Source organism: Heloderma suspectum, chromosome Z, assembly GCF_057233095.1.
Source record: "Heloderma suspectum isolate Gila_16-S chromosome Z, 16-S_ref, whole genome shotgun sequence".
NCBI classification, from domain to species: Eukaryota; Metazoa; Chordata; class Lepidosauria; order Squamata; family Helodermatidae; genus Heloderma; species Heloderma suspectum.
The window spans coordinates 6,094,638-6,120,901 of NC_139476.1; the positions used below are offsets into that span (position 1 = coordinate 6,094,638).

General features: G+C 48.1%; 1 protein-coding gene across 2 annotated transcripts; it reads right to left on the reverse strand.

Moving 5' to 3' along the window:
• Window positions 1-900: 900 nt before the first annotated feature.
• ANGPTL4 (angiopoietin like 4) lies at window positions 901-20,356 on the reverse strand. Of its 2 annotated transcripts, XM_084826295.1 has the most exons (8): window positions 19,808-20,196; window positions 19,640-19,765; window positions 16,467-16,577; window positions 14,607-14,742; window positions 5,292-5,399; window positions 4,735-4,833; window positions 2,947-3,222; window positions 901-2,293 (listed from the first exon to the last, which is right to left on the reverse strand). In XM_084826295.1, the coding sequence occupies exons 1-8, from the start codon at window positions 20,141-20,143 to the stop codon at window positions 2,112-2,114; spliced, it is 1,374 nt and encodes a 457-aa protein (XP_084682421.1). In that variant the 5' UTR covers window positions 20,144-20,196; the 3' UTR covers window positions 901-2,111. The 2 variants fall into 2 exon arrangements, with proteins under 2 accessions (XP_084682421.1, XP_084682420.1); XM_084826294.1 differs by having other exon boundaries at window positions 19,640-20,356.
• Between the last annotated feature and the right edge of the window lie 5,908 nt (window positions 20,357-26,264).

Sequence of the window (26,264 nt, forward strand, 5' to 3'; positions counted from 1 at the left end):
ATAGGAGCTTCAATGCACCCCAGGGCAAAAAATCCTGACTTCAAGTATGGTATCTGAGCTAGAGGTAACTGACCAAGAAAGATCTTGGACCTGTGGTGGACAGCTCGATGAAAATGTCAACCTAGTGTGTGGCTGCTGTGACAAAGGCAAATTCCATGTGGAGCATAATTAGGGAAGGAACTGAAAATAAGACTGTCAATAGCATACTACGCTTACAGAAATTTCTAGGGTGACCACCCTTAGAATACTGTGTATATTTCTGGTCACACCTAAAGAAGGATACTGCAGAGATGCAAAAAGGGCAACTAAAGTGATGAAGGGGCTGGAGCAAGTCCCCTGTGAGGTAAGGTTACAGCAGCTGGGATTATTTAGCTTGGAAAAAAGGCGAATGAGGGACACAATAGAGGTATACAAAATGATGCCTGGTGTGGAGAAAGTGGATAGGGAGACATTTTCTCCCTCTCATAATACTAGAGCCCAATGGGGTCCTCCCATGAAGCTGATTGGTGGGAGATTCAGGACAGATAAGAAGGAAGGGCTTCTTCACACAGCACATAGTCAAACTATGGACAAGATGTTGTGCTGGCCACCAATTTGGGTGACTTTAAAAGGGGGTTTGCCAAATTCCTGGAGGAGAAGGCTCTCAGTGGCTATTAGTCCTAATGGCTCTGTGCTCCCTCCAGTTTCAGAGGCAGTATGCTTGTGTATGCCAGCTGCTGGAGAACATGGGTAGGAGGTTGCTGTTGCTCTCATGTCCTGCTCGTGGGTTTCCTATGGGCAGCTGGTTGGCCACTGTGTGAGCAGAATGTTGGACTAGGTGAAGTCTTGGCCCGATCTAGCTTCAGGGCTCTTATGTTCATTTACAACCCCACTATTATGCGTCAGAGAAGCCATGACAGGAAAGGATAGCATTTTCTTTTTATTCATAAAAAAAGACACTTCACTGACCCAAGAGTCACATGTGTAAATATAAAAAGAGACACAATTTGAGAGCAGAAAGAAAAACAGAACTCCCCCATTGTCTTATTTGTGTCTGTCCAAGGCAGTGTTTATAAGTTACAACCCCATCGTTGATCAATGCTTCATTTAAAAACAAACATGAAAACAATTAAAAAAGAGACAGAATAAAGCACTCTTAAAACTGTCCAAGGCACCAACTAGCACAACTAGTACAACAACAGGCAGCTAAAACATTGGAGCAAACTTGAGTCAATATGACTTAAAAAAAAAAAGAAGAGGGATGAGGAGGAAGGGGATCAGAGGGACACCCAAGGAAGCCAGCATGGCTTGCAATGTCTCTTGTTGTGGGGTCCACGCCAGAGGGATGCATCCCCTTAAGATATGTCATAGCCTATTTTGCAAGGGGAGGGAAGAAGGCCTTATTATTTGGAGAGAGAGTGTGCTGGTCCCTAGCTCCCCCCACACATCAACTAGCCCCAACCTAAATGCCCCTAATAGCAGCGGAGTCCTTTAAGTGAAATGCCAAACTGGGGGATGGAGAATAAATGGCTACCTTGGCCAATGTGGGACTGAGACCTGGAGATGCAAGGGACTGACCCTGGGACACTCTGCAGAGAAAGCAGGGGCTGTACCGAATGAGCGACACACATACCCTTTTGAACTATGGGAACAAGAAACTAGCTACCAGTGCAGGATGCCACCTGGCCCAGCCAGAAATCCAACACTTGTGGGATAGCATTAGAGATTGTCAGAAGGGCCCCTTTCCCAAAAATGTCCTCCCAGTCAGCATCGCCGTCCAGAGACCTTTGTGCCGACCCCAGACCCCCATAAGATGCCAAAGCATCATTGCTCCCTGGCTCCCAGCAGCCCCAGCAATGCACCTCAACTCCTGTGCCTTTCCTACCCACCCTGAACTGTCCCCCCACCCAAGTCGTTCTCCTCCTGACAGAGAACCAAATCGCTGCATTGTGCCATTACGTCAACTGAAGGGGCAGCTCTGGAAACAGGAAGGCTCCTTAACAGCATTTTCAACTGGAATCCAGCAGAGACCCCGCTGCAGGGAGTCCCCCCCCCCATGGCAGGAGCGATGGGACACTGCTGCATCTTGGCAGGACCAGGGACTGGAGGGTCTGATCAGTCTCCCTGGGGCTTTAAGACACCACACCCAGCTCCACGGGGCGGATCTTCATGGCAGTTGAGCGCAGGGGGTAGTACCGCCCCCGCCACGTCTTCCAGAAGATGCCTTGCTTCCTCTCATGCCGCTGGCGTGGGATGGAGCGGAAGAATTTCCCATTGAGGTTCACGTGGCCGCACGCACTGAACCACCAGCCACCTGTGAACAGAGGAAAGACGGGAGACAGAATGGGCATCAGCTAGAAGCCTTTCCAGAAAAATTTAAATTTAATTTTCTTTAAAAAAAAAAAAGCAACCCACCTTACCCTTAAGGCTGCAGTCCAGATGTGTGGACTACAACTCCTATCATCCCCAGCAACAACCGGTGGGGGGGCTTAAAGACTATCATGACCTAAAGTAGCCCTCTCTAACATGGAGCCCTCCAGACGTCTCGGACTACAATTCTCATGAGCCACAGAGGCTGGGGGTGATGAGAAACGTAGTCCAACACAGCTGAACAGTGCTGGGTTGGAGACGGCCAAGTCTTCATTTCCCCGATATTGTAGATTGGAGTGGGGGCAGGGGAGACTGAGGAAGAGAAAGGGACAGCGTTGCTATGGTCCTTTCCCTAAAAATAAAGATTTTAGTTCTCATGGTTCTGAATCAAGGGGCTGCTTTAAATAGGAACAGAAGCTGGAGCAATAGCCCCTTCCTCCCCCTCCCCAGATTATGGTCTGTTCACATGCCACAAGCCTCTGACCTTGCTACTGGCACCAACTACCAGTCCAAGAACAACCATTTGGGTTACTGAGGGTGTGTGTGTTTCTGGTGAATTCCCTTACTTTTCTTTTCTTTTTTTTTACCAGGACTGACCTGAGAGGTGCTTGGCGCAGTTGGTGTCTCCCTTAAGGTCGTGGTCCCGATCCCGCGTGGAAAAGGCCAGCTGCGGGAAGTCACCCATGGCATTCTCCAACTCACCAAGAAGGGGTCCTAGGAGGCTGAGGGTGTATGCTGTGTCTTCTCCCCCCAGGCTGAAAAGGAACTGGACCGCCTGAGAGTTCCCTTCCCAGTCCTGCAACTCAATCAGGAGGTGGAACTGTCCCTCTTTCGTGATCTGGTGGATTTTCTCTAGGCCCAGCCAGAAATCGCCTAAAGAGAAGATCAAACCAATGAAAAAGTTGGATTAAAGCACACCGTGGTATTTAGGAGGCAGAAGTCTCACTTTAGCCTGGCCTTCCCCAACCTGGAGCTATCCAGATATATTTGGACTACAACTCTCACACTCCCCAGCCAGCAGGGTCATTGGCCACACTGTCTGGGAAGGATGGGAGTTGTAGCCCAAACACATCCAAGCACTTTTGAGACCTAGTTCTGGACTTCTATGGCTGTTTTATTGATTCCTGTACTGCATGTTATTTTTTATTTGTTTTCTTCTTCACCTTCTTCTTCTTCTATGATGATGATGTTTATATCCTGCCTTCCTTCCCCTCGCAAGGAACCCAAGGCAGCTTACATGATCCTCCTCCTCTTCATTTTATCCTCATCACAACCCTGTGAGGTAGGTTAGGCTGTGTCAGTGACTGGCCCAAAGTCACCCAGTGAGCTTCATAGCCAAGTGGGGACTCGAACCCAGATCCTCCGACTCCCAGTCCAACACTCCACTACACTGGCTCTCAATATTGTATTCTTTTCTATATTTGTATTGTATTTTGTATTTTAACTGTTTGTATGGCATTTTAGTCTTTTAACAGTTTGTAATCCACCCAGAGAACATTGGTTATTGGGCAGATTAAAAAAATAAAAAAAAGAAATAACTAAATCTGGAGGGCACCAGGAGGGAAGGAGGAGCTGCTCTAAGGAGATCAAGATGGAGTAAAACAACAACACACACACCCTGTGCATTTTTATCTTCACAACAACCCAGTGAGGTAGGCTGAGAGATTGTGAGTGGCCCAAAGTCAGCCAGCAAGTAGCATTTAGCAGAACGGGTAAATAAATTGCAAAGTTTGCTCCTGTGGTAATCTAATATATGAAATCGGTGCATGATTAATTGGGCCAGGCATCTCAAGTGAAACGGTCTCGTTTCAATTACAATGCCAGGTTCAGCCTGCACAGCTGAAGGATTCACGGTGAGTTTTAAATATGACCTCTCTCTTCATCTTTAGGAGGGGAAGAAAGAAGGTGGGAGGTTAAGAAAATTGACTGCTGAGGACTAGCAGCCTGAACCTACTGCATAAAGCAGGGGTAGAGAACCTCTTTCAGCCTGAGGGCCAAATGCAATTTCAGAGACACTGGGGGTGGGGCAAAAGGGAACTGGGCCAAAAATACTGGCTCTTACTGCCGTAACTCGGCCTTAGGAGAGGGATTTCAATGTTTTAGAATAGGAAAAAAACTGCACAAAACCTAGGAAACCACCGAACCATCCGTGACTGAGAGAAAGGGTGTAGGGACAAGGGGAAGATGGTGGGGTCATCTGGGAAATCCCAGAGGTTCCCCACCCCTGACATAAAGCAACAGATGGAGACGTAGAGAGGGGAACGCATGAACACTTCGGGGTGCTGCTCAAAAGAGGCATTATTTACTGCCGACACAACACTGGAACTAAACACAAGAGTTAGCGATAAAGATCACAGCGCGACAAAGACCCCGTAGGCTGCTTACCGCTCATATTTCCAAAGCCATTCCTGTAGGCTTCCCACAGCTGGTCAAAATCTGCCAAGCCATCCCGACGCCTCTGAATCACCGTCCAGCCTCCATCGCCTGCAATCAAGAGACCGAGTGGGTTTGGAAATCGCATCAGCGACACAAAGACAACCCGCTAGGAACTGGTAGCACCCCTCCCTCCCCACTCCACAAGTAATTTGATGATCTTTTCGTTTTAACATGCAAGCTATATTATATTTATGCTCTCTAACACACACACAAACACACCCTGAGGTGGGTTAGGAAAGAAAGACGCTTGGCTTCCTTAAACACTTTGTCTGCCTTAAACTTGCCTGCCTTAAACATTTCCAATTCCACAAATGCGGGAACCGAGGCAGAGTCCCTATCTCCCCCTCTTCCAACCCGAAGATCAATCAGCAATCTTCTGCTTGAGTAGAGATTTGAACCCAGAGCTTCCAACCCATAAACAACACACAAAAATATAAAATACAACACAAATATTTAAAAGAATACAATTCCAAAGAATACAATGCAAAGCAACACACACACTTTACCTGGAGTCATGTCGCAGAAGACTTCAAAATCCTGGGAGCCAGAGGGCTTGATTCGGAACACACCACCGTTTTGCTCCCCATCAAGCTGATGGCAGCCTACTGGGAATTCTGCAGGAGAAAAGAAGGGCAGAGGGAGGAAAACAGAAGCCACATTAGCATTCCAGCACAACAACAACAACAGGGACAATTCACCCCATTTCCTTTGTGGTGTATCATTATTATGGCTTAACTGACTAAAATCAGCACCTATCCTCTCGCCTGCCAACACCTTTAGAACTCCCGGCCCAGGGAGATATACACATGGCCTCATCACTGCTGGGGTTTTAAAAAATAACTCTGAAGACACATTTCTTCCAGTCTGCATTTGGGACTTAAAAAACTATTAGCTGCTGCTTGTGCGTGTTTAATTGTAATTGTACATTAATGTTTTTGTGACAGCCACCTTGTGACGGCAGTATGTTGTAAAAGGGAGGTTTAAAATCTTTCAGACGAACAGATAAATACATCTATTTCCTTATTGTGCAATTTCTACTGGAACATGTCAGACTGACTGAATGTCACATATATGGGCAATACCAATATTTGTGTTTAAGAAGCAGTCGGGGGGGGGAGTACTTTTCAGCATTATTTGTAGAGCTCATTTTGTGAGGTTCCTTGTGTTATAATGTAACATTTTGGATAGCACTTACAGAGGCACTTGGGACCTCTGTGAATATATTTTTGCATAAATATTGCTATGGAATGTTGGGCAAAATGTTATTTGGCACTTTGGTTTTACTGTTTTTGTTAACAAGGAAATTCATTCTAAAACTTTCCCCCTCCCTTCCAAAATGATAAATACTTTTATGCTTGATATAATTTGCCTTTCTAGATCGCCAACTTTTTTTTTCATTCTCAGTAAGCTAAGATACAGGTCTAATTCTTATTTTATTTTAACTGAACTTAAGATAAACGAGCATAGGCTGAGACAACTAAATCTACTTGTACATCATTGTAACAAAAGGAAATATAGGGGTGGATCCAGACTCAGTCACTCTTAAGAGTAGACCCACTGAACTCAATAGGACCTACTTCTGAGTAGGCATGCATAGGATTGTACTGCTAATTTATTTCCTTCTCACAAGCTAACTAATCTCAAGCCAACACACTGTTAAAAAAAAATCATAAACTTACATAAGATTTTTGATTGCATCCAATGCTACACAATCTCGGAACATCGATTTCCAATACATTACGAAGATTTTCAATTAAAAAAAAAAAAAGATCTGTTGCCTGCCTTTGCTGACTCTTGTTAATCTAAGATAGCTAGCCTTCCCCAACCAGGTGCACCCTCCAGATGTGTGAGAGTACTATGCTTATGGGATTATGGGAGTTGTAGCCTGGACAGCACCAGGTTGGGGAAGGCACAACATCCCAACATTTATTTTTATTTACTTAGAACGTTTCTAGACCACTGCTTTACCAAAGGTGATCCCAGGGCAGTGTACATATCATTTGAAAAAGTATGAGAGTGGGTTAGATCCTGACTTAAGAGTAGACTAACTGAAACCAATGGGACTCAAGTTGGCAAAGCGTTTACTCTTAAGCGTGACCAAGTCTGGATCCAGCACAGTAAAATCTGACAGAGGTGTAGAAACGACAAACTCAGCAAACAAAACAGATCCCTTGTAACCAGTCGTGACCAAGTCTGGATCCAGCACAGTAAAATCTGACAGAGTTGTAGAAACGACAAACTCAGCAAACAAAACAGATCCCTTGTAACCAGTCTGCTGTTAAAGGGATGGCTTTCTCTTTTCCCCCAAAGCTATCGTTAACAGCCATTTTTGCAGCGGTGGAGAAAATACAGAATCATTTCCTGATGGGTTTACTGATCTCCCGCATCAAAAGGAAACAATTAAAAGGCTTCAGTGGAAAGAGAGGGGGGAACTAGGCCAAACGCAACCCCCTCAGGACAGTCTTGGATCAGGGCCGCTGCGTGAGCACAGATGCCAGCTCTGTCTTTACTCAGGCCCCTGGCCAATTGTCAGGCTGACCTGAATGACCCACCACACAGCTGAAGCGTCAGCCAGACAGACAGACAGACAGCCGCTGGAGAACAGAGGCGCAGGGGGGCAAAGCGCATTCCAGAAACTTCAGGATGCTCCCTGCACCAAAAGAAACCCACCATGGCAGCTTAAGGCAGCCCAAAGTCGCTTCCCGTGGCTCAGAAGTCCACTAGTCTTCATCCCAGATGTGTTTGGGGCCAAGTGGGACGGCTCAGCTACAGAGAGGGAAAGACACTCTGCACGTGCTTAGGGGGCCATGACGTCACACGTTCCAACCCTCCTATTATTGTGGCTGTTGGCCACAACAGCTAAAAACTGAACTTCCCTGTAGAGAGGCACAGTGCCTTTCAAATTTAGGGGAGCCCCCGGAGGAAAGTGAGGTGGGAGTGAAGCAGCCTCGGGAAGGGCTGCTTGAAGGGGCCCCTCACTGTTCTCGGAGGTGGTGGGACTACAGGAAGGGGCCTTGCTTCAGGCCCCAAGGGCCATACTGGTTGGCCTGGCTGCCTGAATTCAGCCCAATAGCAGATGCTGGGAGCAGTTGGCCACACGAATGGCAGAGAATATTTGGCTATTAGCCATAAGTGCATGATGGAAACTCCACATGCAGGAATAATGCACCCTTAAATGCCAGAGCGCGCGCGTGTGTGTGTGTGTGTGTGTGTGTAAGAGAGAGAGAGAGAGAGAGGTGGTGTGGTAAACTAAATTACCAGATCCAGCAGCATTTTCACACTCGGGCACAAAAGAAGGATCGGCGAGCAGGGCGGCTATACTGTCGTGGAGACTTCGCTCAACTCAGCCCGCAAACAGGGAAACCACGCAATGGCACCGCTGACAAAAAACTCAAACCATGCCCAGCTGCGCCCGTGGTGGGGCACTCTGCACATGCTCCAAAAGGACTCATACATCCGAGGCAACGAGGCTGCAAGGGGAGTTGACTTTCGCAGGCTGCAACAGGCAGCCCACTAGCAGGGACCACCTTCTCCACCCTGGCGCCCTCCGAAGTTTTGGACTTCTAACTCTGATCAGCCCCAGACAGCCAATGGTCGGGGATAACGGGAGTTGGAGTCTGGGGGCAGGCCACAAAACAGAGCCTCTCCCCTGAGGGGATCATGAGGGTTAACTCAGTGAAGCAACCCCACCCCCCGCTCTGAGCAAATACCACCTTGTAGATGGCGGCCCCCTTCGGCTCACCACAGCCTCCCGGACTCTGCTCCCAGGAAACACCCACCAGCCTGCATTTCAACAGCCCGTTAAAAGTCCACTTGGAAGCCCTGGCCGACACGTGAAAAGTGGACGACACGCACAGGGACGTGGCAGGAGGTGCAGGGACTTTGTCCAACAGCTAAGAACAGCTGTGATGGTAAGTGGGAGGTTCCCCCCTCCCCATTCGATGGCTCCCTCCACAGACAAAGGGGGTCTCTGTTCCAACTTAGGGCGGAAGGAACAGCATCCTCAGAGCTCCACAGGTTGTGGGGAGGGAATGCACCCCTCCCGCCTTCCTCAGATTCAAATAAATTTAGCAGAGATTCTCAAAACAGCTGCCAATGGCAGGAAACCAGAGAAGAGGGCGGGTTGTTTGGGGGGGGAACCCTCGAGTGTAAACATGAACTTTTCCCCAATTCCTCTGCCTCAGAGGGGCGGAAAGGAGCACTAATGCGCAGCTATGCACAGCAGCCTAGCTTGCCAGAGACGTGACCTGGCGCATGCAAGGGAGATCGGGTTGCTGAACACAGCTCCTCCGCCCCCGGAAAGTAGCCCAGGGAAGGCTCGACTCTGCCACCCATGCAACACTTTTGCCAGAGTTACTAGCCCTCAGTGAGATGCTTCCCATAATCCTATCTATCTATCTATCTATCTATCTATCTATCTATCTATCATCTTCTAATCCAGCTATCATCTAATCTAGCTATACTAATTATTTATTTTTAAATGCACAAGAGAAATAAAAATATCCCCAAGCAAGAGCAATTCAAGGAAGCAAAAAAAGAGAAACACAAAAACAAAGCCACAAAGGTGGTACAAGTGAGCTCTGAGCACCGTACATAGAGTAAAGAGCTTCCATTGTGGGCAAATGGTGACCCTCCAGATGTTTCAGCCAACAACTCCCAGATGGCTAGGGCTGATGAGAGTTGTAAGCAAAAACAAGTGGGCAGCCCCTGTTATTGCATCGTCTTCATTAAACAAAACACTAATCTGTAGAACTGGCTGCCACATGATGTGGGGGCAGGGGGCTTGCATGGCTTTATCAGGGGATTGGACAAATTCACAGAGGAGGAGGAAGAGTGGGTCTCTCAAGGGGAATTTGCTAGGGTAACTAAACAGAACCTCCAGATTCAAAAGCAGTCTACCTGTGAACATCAGGTGCTGGGAAAAGGAGAAAACCACCAGCTGAAGACACCTGGTGAACCAATGCCGAAGAGGGATACTGACCTAGATGGGTCAACCTCTTTTCCTGCCTCAGTTTCTCCCACCTGCAAATGGGCAGAAGGGCGATTTGTTTCACCTTATTTCAGGGCAGCAATTTAAGTTTAAATTTCAACCACGAGAAGTAACCAAGTTACCCCTTGTGCAAAGCCAGCAAATCATTTTAACTGGCTTAGATAACTGCCCGTTTTTAATAAATATATTGATTTATTAAAATAAACAGGTTTGGCTATATTTTGCACCTTTTAGGATGCACAAACACGTCCCTTGCCGAGCCTAAAAAGGGTAAGAGACCTGCCGGACTTCATCCTATTATCCATATTGTGACATGGACACCGACAAACTTTTGCTTTGTTTTAAATCGACAATGGCTAGTTTTAAATTAGTTTGGGATAAGGCACAGTGTCCCAACAGTTATTGTTATTTAGTTAGAACTTTTCTAGACCACTCCATCACCACCAAAGGCGACCCCAGGGTGGTCAGAAGGAGACACGTGTTTGCAATATGTGGTGTGTGGTGATTTCAATGAATCTGGAAACAGAATCGGCAAGCGAAAATGGGGGGCTCTGTTTGAAACGAGTGGTTAAAAAGGGGTTGGTCGATGTCTTGCTCTATTGTAGCCTTCCTGAACTTGGTACCCTCTAGATGTGTTGGACTGCAATTTCTATCATCCCCAGCCAACATCCCCACCCAGATGTATTGGACTGCAACTCCCATCATCCCCAGACAGCCAATGGCCAGGAGGGCACCAGGTTGGGAAAGTGTGTTCTGTTGTCACGTAAATAAAGTAAACTCTGTATTTATCTGTAAATAAAGTGGTTTAAACAAAACATAAGACAAACACAAACAAAAAACATCATTTTCCCTGCGATCCCTACAACCTGCCTATAAGGTAGGCCAGCACTCACACACACACACACACACACACACACACACACTCTCAGTCTCTCTCACACATACACACACACACACACACACTCTCATGGTTCCTGCAGTTTCTCAGGAATCCTCACAACATCCCTATAAAGTAGGCTAGTGTCTTCACACATACGTGCACATGCTTATTTCACACAGGCTGAGGTTGACTACGTGGTGAGCCTCAGGCCTCCTTGCCTGTTCGTGGCAGAGGCGAGACTTGAACCCAAGACGTGCTCCGGTTCAGCCTCAAGTCATCCCCAGCGTCTGCCCTGGAGTTACCCCTAGCATGAGTCAGACGCTCCTGGAAGAGAAAGGGGGGATGCGTTTCGTGGGCTGAGCGCAGCACATTCCAGGAAGAAAGCTCACGTTATCCCCGACACAAAGCCACGCACAGACCTCCCCCTAAAAGGCAAGTAGGGGAAAGGGCAGCTGAGCCTGGGAACCAGAGAGAATGCCAGAATCCACCCAGTTTACCTGCAAGTGGAGAAAAAAGCCCCCTGTGCTCACACATACACACAAAAACACTGCTGTAAGAATAAACTGCCCCCCAACCCTTCCGCTTCTCTCAAAAACTCCCCCAGCACCATCAGGACCATGACTTTCTTACTCCCCTGCCCCAAATTGCATTTTTTTCTTAAAAAGGAAGAGAAATCTTACATTTAAAAACAAAACCCCACAAATCTATCACAGCATCAGCTTCCGCAGATGCCATAACAAATCAGCCAAGGCCCTAAGGCAACCCGCCCCCCCCCGCACGCGCAACCTGGTGCCCTCCGGATGTGTTGGAATACAACTCCCAGCCCCCTTCTTTCTTCAGAACCATGAGGACTGGAATCTTAGTTGAGTCAATTGCTGGCATCTCCAGGTAAGGCTTCCTGATCCCCCCCCCCCCGCGAGCCATTCCCAGTCAGGGCAGACTTGTCTTCCTCAACCCAGCACCCTCCCAATGGTATGGACTACAACTCCCACATCCCCAGCTAGCTGGCGATGGTAGGAGTTGTAGTCCAACACATTGTTTGCAGAAGGCTGCCGCGGCATGCAAGGCACTCTGTTGTTTTTGCTGCAGGAGACTAAACATGTTTGGGGGGGGGGGGCGTTTAGGCCCAGCATCAACAGTGGGAATCCTGGGTGCCCAGCACCCTGGCAGGATCCAGCACCAGTGCCCATCTTGGTCTTCCATTAATGTTGTTTTTGGGGAGGGTTGGGTTTTGGGAGGTTCAGCCCTGCCCAGCCAGGCAGCTGCCATTTTAAATTCCCACCATGCCCCAGACAGAACGTTGCTCTGGGGCATGCTGGGAAATTAAAATAGCAAAGTGTAAGAGGAGGCCCATCAGGGGGCAGTGGTTTAGAGCTCAGCTCATTCGCTTAAAATGTTTTCTAAGAACCACTTTAAAGATCATCACTGGAAAAAGACATAAGGTGCAGACCCACAAGAAGACAAAAATCAATAAGCACTGGGGGCCTCTGACTATGTGCAGAGATCAATTTACCACCACCACCCATCCCCAACGGAGCTTTTCATGGACCAACTTCTACATCTAGACGAGGGGTTGCCAGACAGAGAAACTTTCCTAGATAAGGGCAAACCTCATCACGACCACCCCCACAGCCATGTCTCCCAAAGAGGCTACCCAAATGCCAGCAGCAGCGATGATCCGTGTCAACAAACCCATTCTAGCTGTTTTCATCTCCACCAGGACCAGGTCTTTCGTATGGCGAACAGGGCTTCATTGCCCATTCGAGACCAAGCCACCCCCAAAAGATTTTACATTACAACAGGGAAAGATAGATTGTTGGTGCAAAAATTAATCCCCCTGCCCCAAATGGCGAGGACTGCAGCTAAGCTCAGCGGGAACAAGGTGGCAGGTGACATCAGCGACCCCTAAGTCCAGCTTTGCGTCCCTGTGAGCCCTGCCTCCACTACACCACTGAGGCTTAATTTCTCTTCAAGACACAAACCCCCAAAAGTCAGAATGAGGAAGGATCCACAGCAGGGGTATTGCTAGGCCTTGACCCATGGCACCCCGGGGTCCAGGAAACTGACTTTCCTGGGCCCCGGAGCCATTCCCCAGAGCGTCCATTGATGCCAGTGGAAGGTTTTCTTTTCTACTACATTGCAAGGGGGGGCAATTTTTCTACCAGAGGGGAAGAGAAAAGCGGGACAGGACAGCAGGAGGCTGCAAATGACTCATAATTAAATAGGGGCTGTTGATTTGGGATGATCTGGGGTGGGGGTGCCCATCAATTAAACAATGTATTCTATTTGAGATGCTGTGGATAATAAAAAGGAATCATCTGGCTTTGCCTTCAGCAGAATGTGAATGAATCTTAGGTGTTCTTCCTGAACATGCATGGCCCGATCTAAATGAGAAGGCACCGATTTTACAGGGGGTTGTGTCTTACAGGCCTGGACCCCGAATCTTTCAGGTGCCTAGCGACGCCCCTGCCCAGCAGTGCCCAGTCACCGTGTGCCCAGGATCCGGTGGTCGGTTGGCATCTCTGTCACTCCAGGCTGATGGCAGACCTGGCCTCGCCTGGTGACTCTGCTCCTGCTTGGAATCTTGCAGATGCAGGCCTCTCTCCTCCTCCAAATTATTTTGGAATCCCAGGCAGGGGGAGCATTGCCTTTCACCTACTTGGAGAGAAGCCAGCTGGCGGCTCCCACCCCTGGCTTCCCGCGAGTAATTAACCCCCTCGCTGCCAGAACAGACCACACAGCCAACTTCACCTCTCGCACACTTGGCCGAGTGCCAGGGATGCACAGCAGCTGGAGGGAAGAGAGCAGATGTTGGGCCCTGTGCATCAATTTAGGGCCTTCCACCCCAACCTGGCACCCTCCAGACGTTTTGGACTACAGAGCCCAGCATCCCTGCCCATCGGCCACCCTGGCTGAGGCTGATGAGAGTTAAAGTCCACAAATATCTGGAGGGCACCAGGTTGGGGAAAGGATGATCCAAGAGCCAGCTGGCAGGGTAGGGCTGGGCCCCAGAACTTGCTAAAGGTAGGAAGGGCAAGAGGGCCTCTGAGCATGTGGAGAAGAATTCCTTCATGCCTCTAGCCACAGCCCTCTCCCATCTGAGCTGGCAAGTGGAGATGAATGCCTGCATCACTCTTTAGAGAGAGTAGCGGGTGTGGGGGGGGACACCTTTGTTTTGAACAAAATTGCCCTCCTGGATGTGACCAAGGTCCTTCCAGCCCTGCATCCTAGAGTGGCCAGCCAAATGCCACAGGAAACCCTGAAAAACAGATGCACCCACCTGGCATCTGCTATTCCAAGGCAGGCTGCCCCTATTTTGCCAACAGCAGTTGATATTTCCATCATGAACACATCCAAGTGTTTATTTTATTTTTTTAAAGCATCACACGACGGGAATTCCACAAGCTGACTGCACACGTCAACTGCGGTGCGTGGAGAGCAATCCAGTTTCCTAAGCATTGTGCAGAACAGGGAAAAAAATCATAGCGTGCCTACAGATCTGCTGCTGGCAGAGAAAGATTTATATATTTTAAAGTAATTTCAGCTGCGTACACTTGGAAATCCAACCCTGCATCTAAAGGAGACAGCTCCTAAGTAGAGGGGATTTTATAAATTTCACAATTTTTATGGATACACACAGATTTGCTGCTGGCACAGAAATATTTCTTTTAAAAGATAGTAACTTCAGCCATACACGTTTGGAAATCCAAGGGGAAAATCTAACATGAATACCCTTCTTAGGGTAGACCCATTGAAATGAATGAGACTTAAGTGAGTTATGACTAACTTAGGTTGAATTTTACCCCAAGTAAAATTATGTTGCTATTATTATTTTACTCCAAGTCTCCCTCCACAAGAGTTAGGTCCTAAGTATAGGAAATGTTATATATTCTTTAAAAATTTGTAGACACCCAGACACTTCATCCCTGCAAAAGGTAAATAAATACTCACTCAAAGCATCCAAAGATGTAGTACTGGCATTTTGGCTGAGGTTGGCCATTCGATCAGCGCTCTCTGGGACATCTGGCTTCCACTTGGGATTCTGCATTTTGTTTTCTTTGATGTGCAATGGGCTCAGCATGTTCACCTGAGTTGGCAGGGGGGAGGCAGAGGGAAATATAATTTACCTTTCTAAGCAGCAGCAGGGAGGGGGAAGAAACAAGATTGACTCTCTCAGTAACGGTCACCATGCCTTCAGCATCGCCGGCCGTTTGCTCCTCCTGACAACAACTTGGCATTCAAAAATACATAAATAAAAATGGAAATGACTGATAAATAAGAAGGTCATTTATTTACCTATTTTACTTGTATTTATTACATCCCTACGCCATGTCATTTCTCCCCCATTCTGAAAGGTTGAAATGTCTCTCCTGAGGCTGACTTGCTGGCAGTAAGAGTTTTAAGGTAAAATGTGCTATCTTTGGTATCTTGGCCTGGCCGTATTGCTTTTGGGCTCCACCCACACAGAAATGCAGCCCCTGAGAACTCCTCTGAAACAGAATTCAGCCGTTAGGCTAAAAGAGGTTCAACATCCCTGCCTTAAGAACATAAGAAGAGCCTGGCTGGATCAGGCCAAGGGTCCATCTAGTCCAGCGTTCTGTTCACACGGGTGACCAACCAGCTGTTGACTGGAAACCCGGGGGGGGGGGTAGAGGTAGATCTGGATCTGCTACTGCAAATCATTCTGAGATGACTCTCAATCTCCGACTCTCAATGACTCCGTCAGGCACGAGCCCTATTTAGAACCATGTCAGAGCAAAAAATCTCACCAGTCAGGTTTTGGAAGCATGCGAACCAGCCAAATTGCTCAGCGGAACAATCTGGATGGGACGTCTTTCCCCCGCCAATACCCAGTAATATGCAACCCAGGCAGCTGGAAACGATACAGCACCAATCAAATGTAAAACCAGAGTTCAAATTCTTTTGCTTTCTTTTCAGGGTACTAACCCCAAGAAGGACCTGCGCTAAAATTAGGATTTTAGAGTTTTATGCTCCTCCGTTTTATTCTCTTAAAACCTCTCCATGCGAGGGAGGCGGGTGCTTTCGAGTCATTGCTGCTTCCAATATTAAGCAGAATTTTAATTGATCCTGGATTTGTTTTATGGTTTGGCTGATTGCGCAAAGTTGTTTTTAGGTATATGTTGTCTTTGTGTATACTGTCTGTGTGTGTTTTATATTTTAAATTTTGCATATTGTACTTTTAATGTTTTAACCTTTGTAAACTGGCAAGAGAGCTTCGGCTATGGGGTGGTATAGAAATATAAGTAATAATAATAACCCCAAGAAAAATAAATTACACAGCTGTGAAATCTGTTTGACAACAAAACACTTAACAAAACTGTTTGACCACACACTGAGGATGCAATCCTATGCACGTTTAGACAAAACAAAAGTCCTACTACTCCCAGCATTTGAATTTTTTTCTGTCTAAACTTGCACAAGATTGCACTGTAAGTGAACATTACTGACGACCCGCTTAGAAATATTTTTTAAATATGGACAGCGGTAGGTAAAACTATTAAATAAATATCACAAATAAACCCATGAATCAAATATATCTATTAGTTATGCCCTTACTGCCTTTGATGCCATTGGTCAGCCTTCCCCAACCTAGTACCCCATCCGATGTTGTCAACTTCAATGCCTATCAACCCCAGCCAGCATGGCTGATGGTCAGGAATATTGGGGTTTCTTATCCAAAACATCTGGTGGGCACCAGACCAGGGAAGGCAGTACTAGAACAGATGAGAGTGCTCTTGAGCATGCACAAAGTGCCTCTCCAAACTAGAAATTCCATCGGCATGGCCATACCTTGCTCTGAAGGCTTTTGATCTGTAGGTTTTGTTTGTCCATCCTGTACTGCTGCTGCTTAATCTTCCTGAAGAGCTCCTCAATCCTCGAGTTCTGTCGACTCATCAGGTTCTGAAATGGACAGACACAAGCACGTTAGCCGTAAAACAGCACTTTTGGCAGTGGCACGCGCTCCGGAGGTTCGCCTTAGGAGCACTCACGGCAGAGTGTTCTGTGTTGTGGCACCCACCCTCTAGAATGCTTTACCAGTTGACATCAGACAGGCCCCCACAGTCTGGACATCTTCTTAAAACGGGCTTTCCCGGAAGTGTGAGCCAGCCAGCTACGCTTCATAGCACACAGTAGAACTTGTGGTTTTATTGCTGAGTAATGTGTATCATGCTGTTTATATTGTTATATTGACAGCTGTTTTGATGCCATTGCATTTCATGTTCACTGCTTTGATACCTCTGAGGAAAGCGGTTTATTATTATTATTATTATTATTATTATTATTATTAAGAACATTCACAGAGTCTATGCAGAGGAGAAGACAACAGGAAGAGACACGGAGCTTGTGTGGAGAAAAGAAGAAGACAGTTCAAAGAGACAAAGAGCCAGTGTGTGGTAGTGGTTAGAGTCTTGCACTGGGACCAGGAGATCCATGTTCAAGTCCCCACTCGGCCATGAAGCTCACTGGGTGACTTGGGCCAGTCACAGACTCTCAGCCTAAGCTACTTCGCAGGGCTGTTGTGAGGATAAAACAGAGAGGAGGAGGATAATGTAAGTGGCCCTGGGCTCCTTGGAGGAAAAGGAAGGATATCAATATAAGGAATGAACAATAAATAAATGCCACCAGCAGAGACCACATTGTGCTGCCACCAAACTCCCAGTGCCATCCCCAACCCGCCGCCTTTCAGATGTTGTAGATTTCAGTTCTTATCAGTCCCTATCAGCATGGGTGAAGGGTCAGGAGTACTGGAAGTTGTAGTCCAAAACATCGGGAGGACACAAGGGAAGAGGGGCATAATGCAGGGGAGGCCAGTGGCTCCGATTTCAGTGGGGCTGTGAATCCACTCTGGGGTTCACTCAGGACCAGCCAGAACTCTAAAGGAGCCATCCAAGGAACCAAGCCCTATCCCCAAACTAGGCCCATCACCTTGGATAGCTCTTTTGGAGTTCCGGCTGACCAAAACCCAGAGTGGATTCACAGCGCCACTGAAACTGGAGCCACCGGCCTCCGCTGCCATCATGGGTGCTCCATTTGGACAGCCCCGTGAGCCAACATTACAGGTGGCTCACGGATTCCACATTCCTACAATCTCATTGGGGTGGGTGGGGGGGATCCATCCCTATCTGTTCAGCACTTGAGATGAGTTGGATCCAAGTCAGGACACAGGTTCAGCAGAAAGACCCAACATGGCCTTTCCAAAATCCAAGCCTACCTCCCCCTCCCCCTCCCCCTCCATTTATTCAAAGTTATGGAGTGTGGCCTTCAAAAAAAAAAAAAATCCACCCTCTCTCCAACCAATGGAGTGGCTCCCACCTGGTGCGGTGCAGAAGGAAAACAACTTGTGCCGCGCCAATGTTTTTGGTTTTGTTGCACTGAAGAACGGCACTGAGGTTGCTTGGAAATTTAAACGGTGGGGTGGGAGGAGAGGAGATGTACTGTCTGTGCAGCTGAATGTCGCTCCAACGGAGAGTTTGGTGTTGAGCAAGCCTGAGCTCATACAACTGAAACCATAGCAAAATCTCTTCCCTGTTTACTGCCTCCACTTCCCCCAGTTCCGATGTGGAACATCCTGGGGCAGGGAACTCCCCTCTTACACTTTGTACAGCCCCATCCACACTGATGGTGCCAGATAATTTTAAAGTACATGATCATTACAGGTGCCATATCATTAAAGTAATTTATAACTGCTGTGGCTGCGAATACAACTGTTTTTCAGCCTTGGCACAGCTGCCAACTCTCATTTCGGTTTTCAGTTTATCAGGTTTGTATAGGCTGTTTCATGATGTCTTGCTATTTTCTGGCTTTAAGCTTTGTTCGGTGAACTGCCCAAAGCATTTGAGCTATTGGGTGATATAGAAAAATAAATACTACTAATAAGGCAAGCCCAGAAAAGACAAAATATAAACCAGGCTTCCAGATGTGTTGGACTGCAACTCCCAGCATGCCCCAGCTAGCCAGGAGGAGGGAATCAAGTTGGGAAAGGGTACTATATACAGTCAAACATGTGAAGGGGAAGCCCTTCAGCCAGGCCACCCCAGGTAGGGCAAGTAACAGCCCCCTTTGGGACATCTGTTGGCAGCCTGACCTCAAATCAGTCCCCTATACAGAGCAAACAGCAAACCTCTCATTCTTCCTATCCCCAAAGGCTAGCTAACATCCCCACCATTGAGCACACCAGTTCTTCCTTTGCATGCCCCCCACATCCCAAGTTAATTGTTTGCATCCATTTCTATACACAGATTTGCCAACGGACAGCCTTCCAAAGCAGCTGACAAAAGGTGTAAACCAAACAGCCTCAAACAAAAGCATTATTAAGAAAAATAATAAGAATATTTCACCCGGGGCCTTTTTGACACATTTACATTGGACTTTCTCCAGGCTTTTAAAATGCTCTTTTCTTTTGCCTTCTTCTTTTGATGGGCCAGGGATGTTCAGAAAAGTTCTTTATAAACTGTACAGTATTATTATGAACGCCCCAGAAAGCTTCAGCTACTGGGCAGTATAGAAATCTAAATAAATAAATAAATAATATTTAAAATATGCCAGCTATGTACATAGCAGTTTCCAAAGAACAGCTCTGACAAGTCCCTAGCCATCAAAAGAAAAGGGCATTTCAAAAGCCAAATTAAGTCCCATGTAAAAATGCCCCAGGACAGGAAGGCCTGGCGTGCTATGGTCCATGGGGGTCACGAAGAGTCGGACACGACTTAACGCCTGAACAACAACAAAAATGCCCCAAAGCCCAAGGGAATAATTATAATTTTAAGGTCTCCCCTCCCCAACCAACTTCTACCAACCTCGCAGCCGAACATAAAAGAGTCCCTCTGAGCCTGTGCAGAGCGCTTTTGCCATAGCGCCCGCTTCTCCAGCCGCCCGGGCTGGGAGAAAGCGGGACGCAAGGCAAGCTCGCGGGACTGCACCTCTCCATACCCCCGCACACCCCGACAGCCTCCGGGACGCACCTGCAGCGCGCTCAGCTCCGGCGCCTGGTCGCTCCCCCGAGGGCTGCCGCTGGCGTTTTCTCCGCCCGCGGAGCGCAGCAGCTTGCCGTCGAGGCGCGCCGACGCGGCCCCCTCGTGAGCCACAAGCTGGCCGGCCAACGCTTGCAGCCGGCCGGCCAGCTCGGCGACGCGGCCGTCGAGGAGGCGCTGGGCTCGGCCGAGCTGCTCCCGCTGCCACCCCGCCGAGTGCTCGAGGCGGTCGAGGGAGGCGTTGTGCGCGCTCAGGCGGGCGGCCAGCTCGCGCAGCTGATCGCGGGTGCGCTCGACGTGCTCCTTCAGGCCGTGGCCCAGCTGCAACAGCCCGTGCGCCAGGACGTTCACCTCGTCCCACGAGGCCGCCTTGGGGGCGCGCTCCTTGCCGGCCGACGAGACGGAGAAGGAGGGAGGAGAGGCGAGGGCGGCGGCGGCCGCCGCCAGCAACAGCAGCAGCGGCGGCCCCGCGGCGCTCCACTCCAGCACACGCATCCTCGCAGCTCGGCACCAGGAGACAATGAAGCCGTGCGCAAGACCCCAGCACCACCACCTCGCCAAGAGCGCACCGTTTGGAGAGGACGCGCCGGACGCGCCCCTTTTATAGACACCGCCCCCGCCGGCGCGCACATGGCCTCAGAAGCCGCTGGTCTCGCCTCGCCTCGCCTGCGCCTCCGCCTCCTGCTCTTCCTTTCTTTCGCTTGCACCAGGCAAAGGGGAATCGAGGGCGGCGCCCGGAAGCCTTGGACAGAGCGGCGCGGGGGAAATCGCTGTAGGGCCCAACGGGTGAACAACGTAACACCTACTTAGAACAGGCCCATTGAGATGAATGGGACCAGTTGGTCCAAATAAGGCCCAATGAGATGAATGGGACTTCAGTTGGTCCAAATAAGGCCCATTGAGATGGGTGGGACTTCAGTTGGTCCAACGTAAGGTCTACTCAGAGTAGACTCATTGAAATGAATGGGACTTCAGTTGGTCCAAATAAGGCCCATTGAGATGGGTGGGACTTCAGTTGGTCCAACGTAAGATCTACTCAGAGTAGACTCATTGAAATGAATGGGACTTCAGTTGGTCCAAATAAGGCCCATTGAGATGGGTGGGACTTCAGTTAGTCCAATGTAAGGTCTACTCAGAGTAGACTCATTGAAATGAATGGGACTTCAGTTGGTCCAAATAAGGCCCATTGAAATGAAATGAGTAGACTCATTGAAATGAATGAGACTTCAGTTAGTCATGACTAACTAAAGACCCATTGAAATGAATGGGGCTTAAATTAGTCATGACTAACTGAAATTCCATTCATTTCAAAGGGTCTACTCTAAGTAAGACTTACATGGGATTTGATCTAGGTTGCAGTGGAGGCTGGTGGCTCCAATTTCTATGGGGCTGTGATTCTATATTGGGTTTTAGTCATGGGGGGTGTCAAGGAGCACCTTGGATGCCTCCGTTAGCGTTCTGGCTGGTTCTGACTGAAACCCAGAATGGATTCACAGCCCCACCGAACTCGGAGCCCCAGCCTCCACTGCCAGCTTCTGCCTTGGCGGGCCTCTGGCACCAGGGAGCCCTGTCCCTGGGCACCCATTGGGGGCTGGTGGCTCCTATGTCAGCGGGGCAGTGAACCCACTCTGGGTTTCAATCAGAACCAGTGAGAACTCCTAAAGGAGCTATCCAAGGTGCTGAACCCATGTGGGGGATAGGGCTCAGCACTTTGGACAGCTCCTTTAGCATTCTGACTGGTTCTGTCCAGCCTCCACTGGGTGCCCCCACACCCACACACCCCATTTTCCGACCTACGGGGTGGAGTCAAAGGAAACGCCTCTTTCAGCGGACAACGAAGGGAGTCGTAGTCCAACACGCCTAGAGCCTGTGCCAGTTGGGGAACAGGCTGTCCTTCATTGCTTTTGCTGTGCTCTTCTCAGCGGAGGTTGTGGGCTCCGATTTTGGTGTGGCTGTGCATCCCTTCTGGGTTTCAGTCAGAACCAACCAGAACTCTAAAGAAGTGATCCAAGGTGCTGATCCCAGTTGTGGGGTTTGGGTGTAGCACTTTGGATAGCTCTTTCGGAGTTCTGGCTGGTTGTGGGGTTTGGGTGTAGCACTTTGGATAGCTCTTTTGGAGTTCTGGCTGGTTCTGACTAAAACCTAGAATGGATGCACAGCCCCACTGAAACCAGAGCTACCAGCCTCCACAGCCCTATTCTAAAAAATCTCTCCTAAATGTCATTTCCTGACAAGAAGAGCTTTAAACTACACTCACCCCTTTTGCCATCAGCCCTAGCGAGGGGTGCTTTTCAACGCCAGCTGGAGATGCCAGGGCTTGAACATCGGACCTTCTGCGGTTAACCGCAGAATTGGACCTTCTGTGGTTCTGCGGAACAACATCCCTTTCCCCAAGAATAAAGGAAGGTTCTAGTCCTCATGGTTCCGAATCAAGAGCTGGATTAAACAGGAACATAGGAAGTTTCCTTACACTGAGTTGGACCGTTAGTGCAGTTCATCCATGATTGTACTCTGAGTGGCAGCACCTCTCCCCGTTTCCAGAGAGGGATTCTTTCCCAGCAGTATCTGGAGATGCTGAGAATTGAACCTGGGGCCTTTCACATGCATAGATTCTACCACTTTGCCTTATGCTCCTGTATAGATTCTGGTGCATAGTTTCTCCATGGTCTCTGTATGTTCAAAGATAAATGTGTTTCTGGATTCTTTATATCATCATCAATAATAAGCCACCAATTTATATAGTGCCTTTCAAAGTTATTTGGGCAACACAGGCAGGTCTCTGTCCGCACGGGGCTTACAATCTAAGATTGGACTGCCAAAACAATGAAGAATTTTGCAGCATACCAATTATGGCATGTGCTCCATGCAGTGTGTCCTGGAAGGCTGAAATGTTCTCTCATGGGTGTGTGAATATTGCCACTTGCCAGTTCTGATCTCAGATCTGTGCCTGTTTGTTCTTTTGCACTGGGACAGGCTGGTATGTTCTATTGACAGCTCATGCCATAATAAATGTGTTAAGTCTTTAAAGTGCCGCAAGACTCTTTGTTGTTTTTACTCCCTGAGGTGCTTTTACATATATAATTATACTTAGCATGTATGTACATTAAAACACCCTCCAGTTCTTACAACAGCCTTATAAGGTAGGGCTTTATCGTCCCCATAGCACAGATGGTGGAGGTGCGGCTCAGCGAGGGCAGCTTTCCAGTTCCTAAAGAGGCAGCCCCAGCAGAAACAACAACTCCCCATAAAGTCTAACATATTTATTGAGGCATACACAATAAATGTACTGGTTGTCAAAGTACCACAGGATTCCTTCATGCTTTGCTGTGCTTTGCTTTGCCTAAGACCTAAGGCACAATTCTAGGCATGTGTATTCTGAAGTGTTCAGAGGGGCTTACGTTCAGGACTGTGGCCTTCCGGTACAACCTGATCTAGGTCTACTCAGAAGGAAACCCCATTGAGTTCAGTGAGATTTGCTTCCAGGTAAGTGCTTGCAGCCAAAGAACAACCACATCTAGCATGTTTCCCAGTTCAAGGGGCTTTGCATACATTTTCTCACTGAACCTTCCAAGCAGCCCTGTAAGGGAGACCAATTTTATGATCCCCATCTTACAGAGGGAAATGCTGAGCTCATATTGCTAAAAAAAAAAAAATCTGACTGGTGCAATTTATTTATTTATTTATTTGATACATTTATATCCCACCTTTCCTCCAAGGAGCCCAGGGCGGTGTACACATAATCCTCCTCCTCTGTTTCATCCTCACCACAACCCTGTGAGGTAGGTTAGCCTGACAATCAGGGACTGGCCCAAAGTCACCCAGTGAATTTCATGGCCGAGTGGGGAATAGAACTCAGATCTCCCCAGTCCCTGTCCAGCACTCTAACTACTACACTACACTGCCTCAATAACTCCGTAACAACCAAGACTATATCGTCACTCGCCTTGAAGTTAAATGAGAAAGGAGACACACGCGTCTCTGCAGCCTCGTCCCACATTCCGTCTTTAGACAGTAACCAAAGGCATGAATATCACCCACTATTTTTACTCCCCTCCCCCTTTTAAATTGCTCCATTCATCATCTCACCTGATGAAGAGTTCTGGAGAACCCAAAAGCTTGCGCGCTGTTAGAGCACCTTGAGTTGGCCTGAGAAAGCTATGGCCATAATATGGACTCTGGCATTGTTTCTTGTGGCCAAAACACGGCAAACTTTGCTTTTCAAGAAATGGAGCCCCCGTGCCGATTTTGGCCACTAAGCAAGCACCCCAAAGAACAAGCAGCACAGAGCTGTGGGTGGGCTGATATGCATTCCACCTTCGCCACCGCGTAGCCCTGGAGATCATAGAATCATAGAATCATAGAATCATAGAATAGTAGGGTTGGAAGGGGCCTACAAGGCCATCGAGTCCAACCCCCTGCTCAATGCAGGAATCCAAGTCAGAGCATCCCTGACAAATGGCTGTCCAGCCTCGTCTTAAAGGCCTCCAGTGTGGGAGAGCCCACCACCTCCCCAGGTAATTGGTTCCATTGCCGTATTGCTCTGACACTCAGGAAGTTTTTCCTGATGTTCAGCCGGAATCTGGCTTCCTGTAACTTGAGCCCATTATTCCGTGTCCTGCACTCTGGGATGATCAAGAAGAGATCCTGGCTTCTTCTCTGTGACAACCTTTCAAGTACTTGAAGAGTGCTATCATATCTCCCCTCAGTCTTCTCTTCTCAAGGCTAAACATGCCCAGTTCTTTCAGTCTCTCTTCATAGGGCTTTGTTTCCAGTCCCCTGATCATCTTTGTTGCCCTCCTTTGAACCCTCTCCAGCTTGTCTGCATCCTTCTTAAAGTGTGGTGCCCAGAACTGGACACAGTACTCCAGATGAGGCCTAACCAGTGCTGAGTAGAGGGGAACTAGTACTTCCCGGGATTTGGAAGCGATGCTTCTATTAATGCAGCCCAAAATAGCATTTGCCTTTTTTGCAGCCACATCACATTGTTGGCTCATATTCAGCTTGTGATCGACGACAATTCCAAGATCCTTCTCGCTCGTAGTGTGGTTGAGCCACGTATCCCCCATCTTGTAACTGTGCATTTGGTTTCTTTTTCCTAGGTGCAGAACTTGGCATTTGTCCCTATTAAATGCCATTCTGTTGTTTTCTGCCCAGCACTCCAGTCTATCCAGATCACTTTGAATTTTGTTTCTGTCTTCCAAAGTATTAGCTATCCCTCCCAATTTTGTGTCATCTGCAAATTTGATCAGCATTCCCTGCACCTCCTCCTCCAAGTCATTAATAAAAATGTTGAAGAGCACTGGGCCCAGGACTGAGCCCTGCGGTACCCCACTCGTTACCTCTCCCCAGCTTGAGAAGGTCCCATTGAGAAGCACTCTTTGAGTCCGATTCTGTAGCCAACTGTGGATCCACATGATCGTTGTTTCATCTAGCCCACTTCGAGCTAGTTTGCTCATCAGGATATCATGGGGCACTTTGTCGAAAGCTTTGCTGAAGTAGAGGTATATGATGTCTACAGCATTCCCACGGTCTACAAGGGAGGTGACTTGATCAAAGAATGAGATCAGATTTGTCTGGCAGGACTTGTTTTTGACAAATCCATGTTGGCTTCGAGTAATCACAGCATTGTTGTCAAGGTGCTTCCAGATGGATTGCTTTATGATCTGCTCCAGAATTTTCCCAGGGATTGATGTCAGACTGACTGGTCTGTAGTTCCCAGGTTCCTCCTTTTTACCCTTTTTGAAGATAGGGACAACGTTAGCCCTCCTCCAGTCATCTGGCACTTCCCCGGTCCTCCATGATTTCTCAAAGAGAATAGACAGCGGTTCTGAGAGTTCTTCTGCCAGTTCCTTTATTACTCTAGGATGCAGTTCATCTGGCCCTGGAGATTTGAACTCATTCAAAGTAATGAGGTGTTCCTTGACCATATGCCTGTCGATCTCAAGCTGCAATCCTGCCCCTTCAGCCTGTACTTCGCCTTTGCCAGGGGGGTCATAGACCCTCTTTTGGGAGAAGACTGAGCCAAAGTAGGAATTGAGCACCTCTGCCTTTTCTTTGTCATCTGTTATCATTTTGCCATCCTTATTTAATAGCTGAACAACCATTTCTTTCCTCTGCCTTTTACTATGCACGTAGCTGAAGAAAGCCTTTTTGTTGTTTTTAGCATCCCTCGCTAACCTCACCTCGTTCTCCGCTTTAGCCTTCCTGACGCCATCCCTGCAATTCTGTGCTACCTGCCTGTACTCTTCCTTTGTTACTTGGCCTTCTTTCCACTTCCTATATGTGTCCTTTTTTGTTTTCAGGTCATCCCTAAGCTTTTTGTGAAGCCACATTGGCTTCTTCTGTTGTCTTCCACCTTTTCTTCTTGTTGGAATTGTTTGTGATTGTGCCTTGAGAATTTCCTTTTTTAAAAGTTCCCACCCATCTTGGACTCCTTTTCTCGCTAGCATTGTTTGCCATGGGACCTTACTGATCATTGTTCTGAGTTTATTAAAATCAGCTTTCCTAAAATCCAGGGTACGCGTTTGAGTACACTCGGCTTTTGCTTCCCTTAGAACCAAGAACTCAAGTACAACATGGTCGCTTTCCCCCAGAGTTCCTGTAACTGCTACTTTAT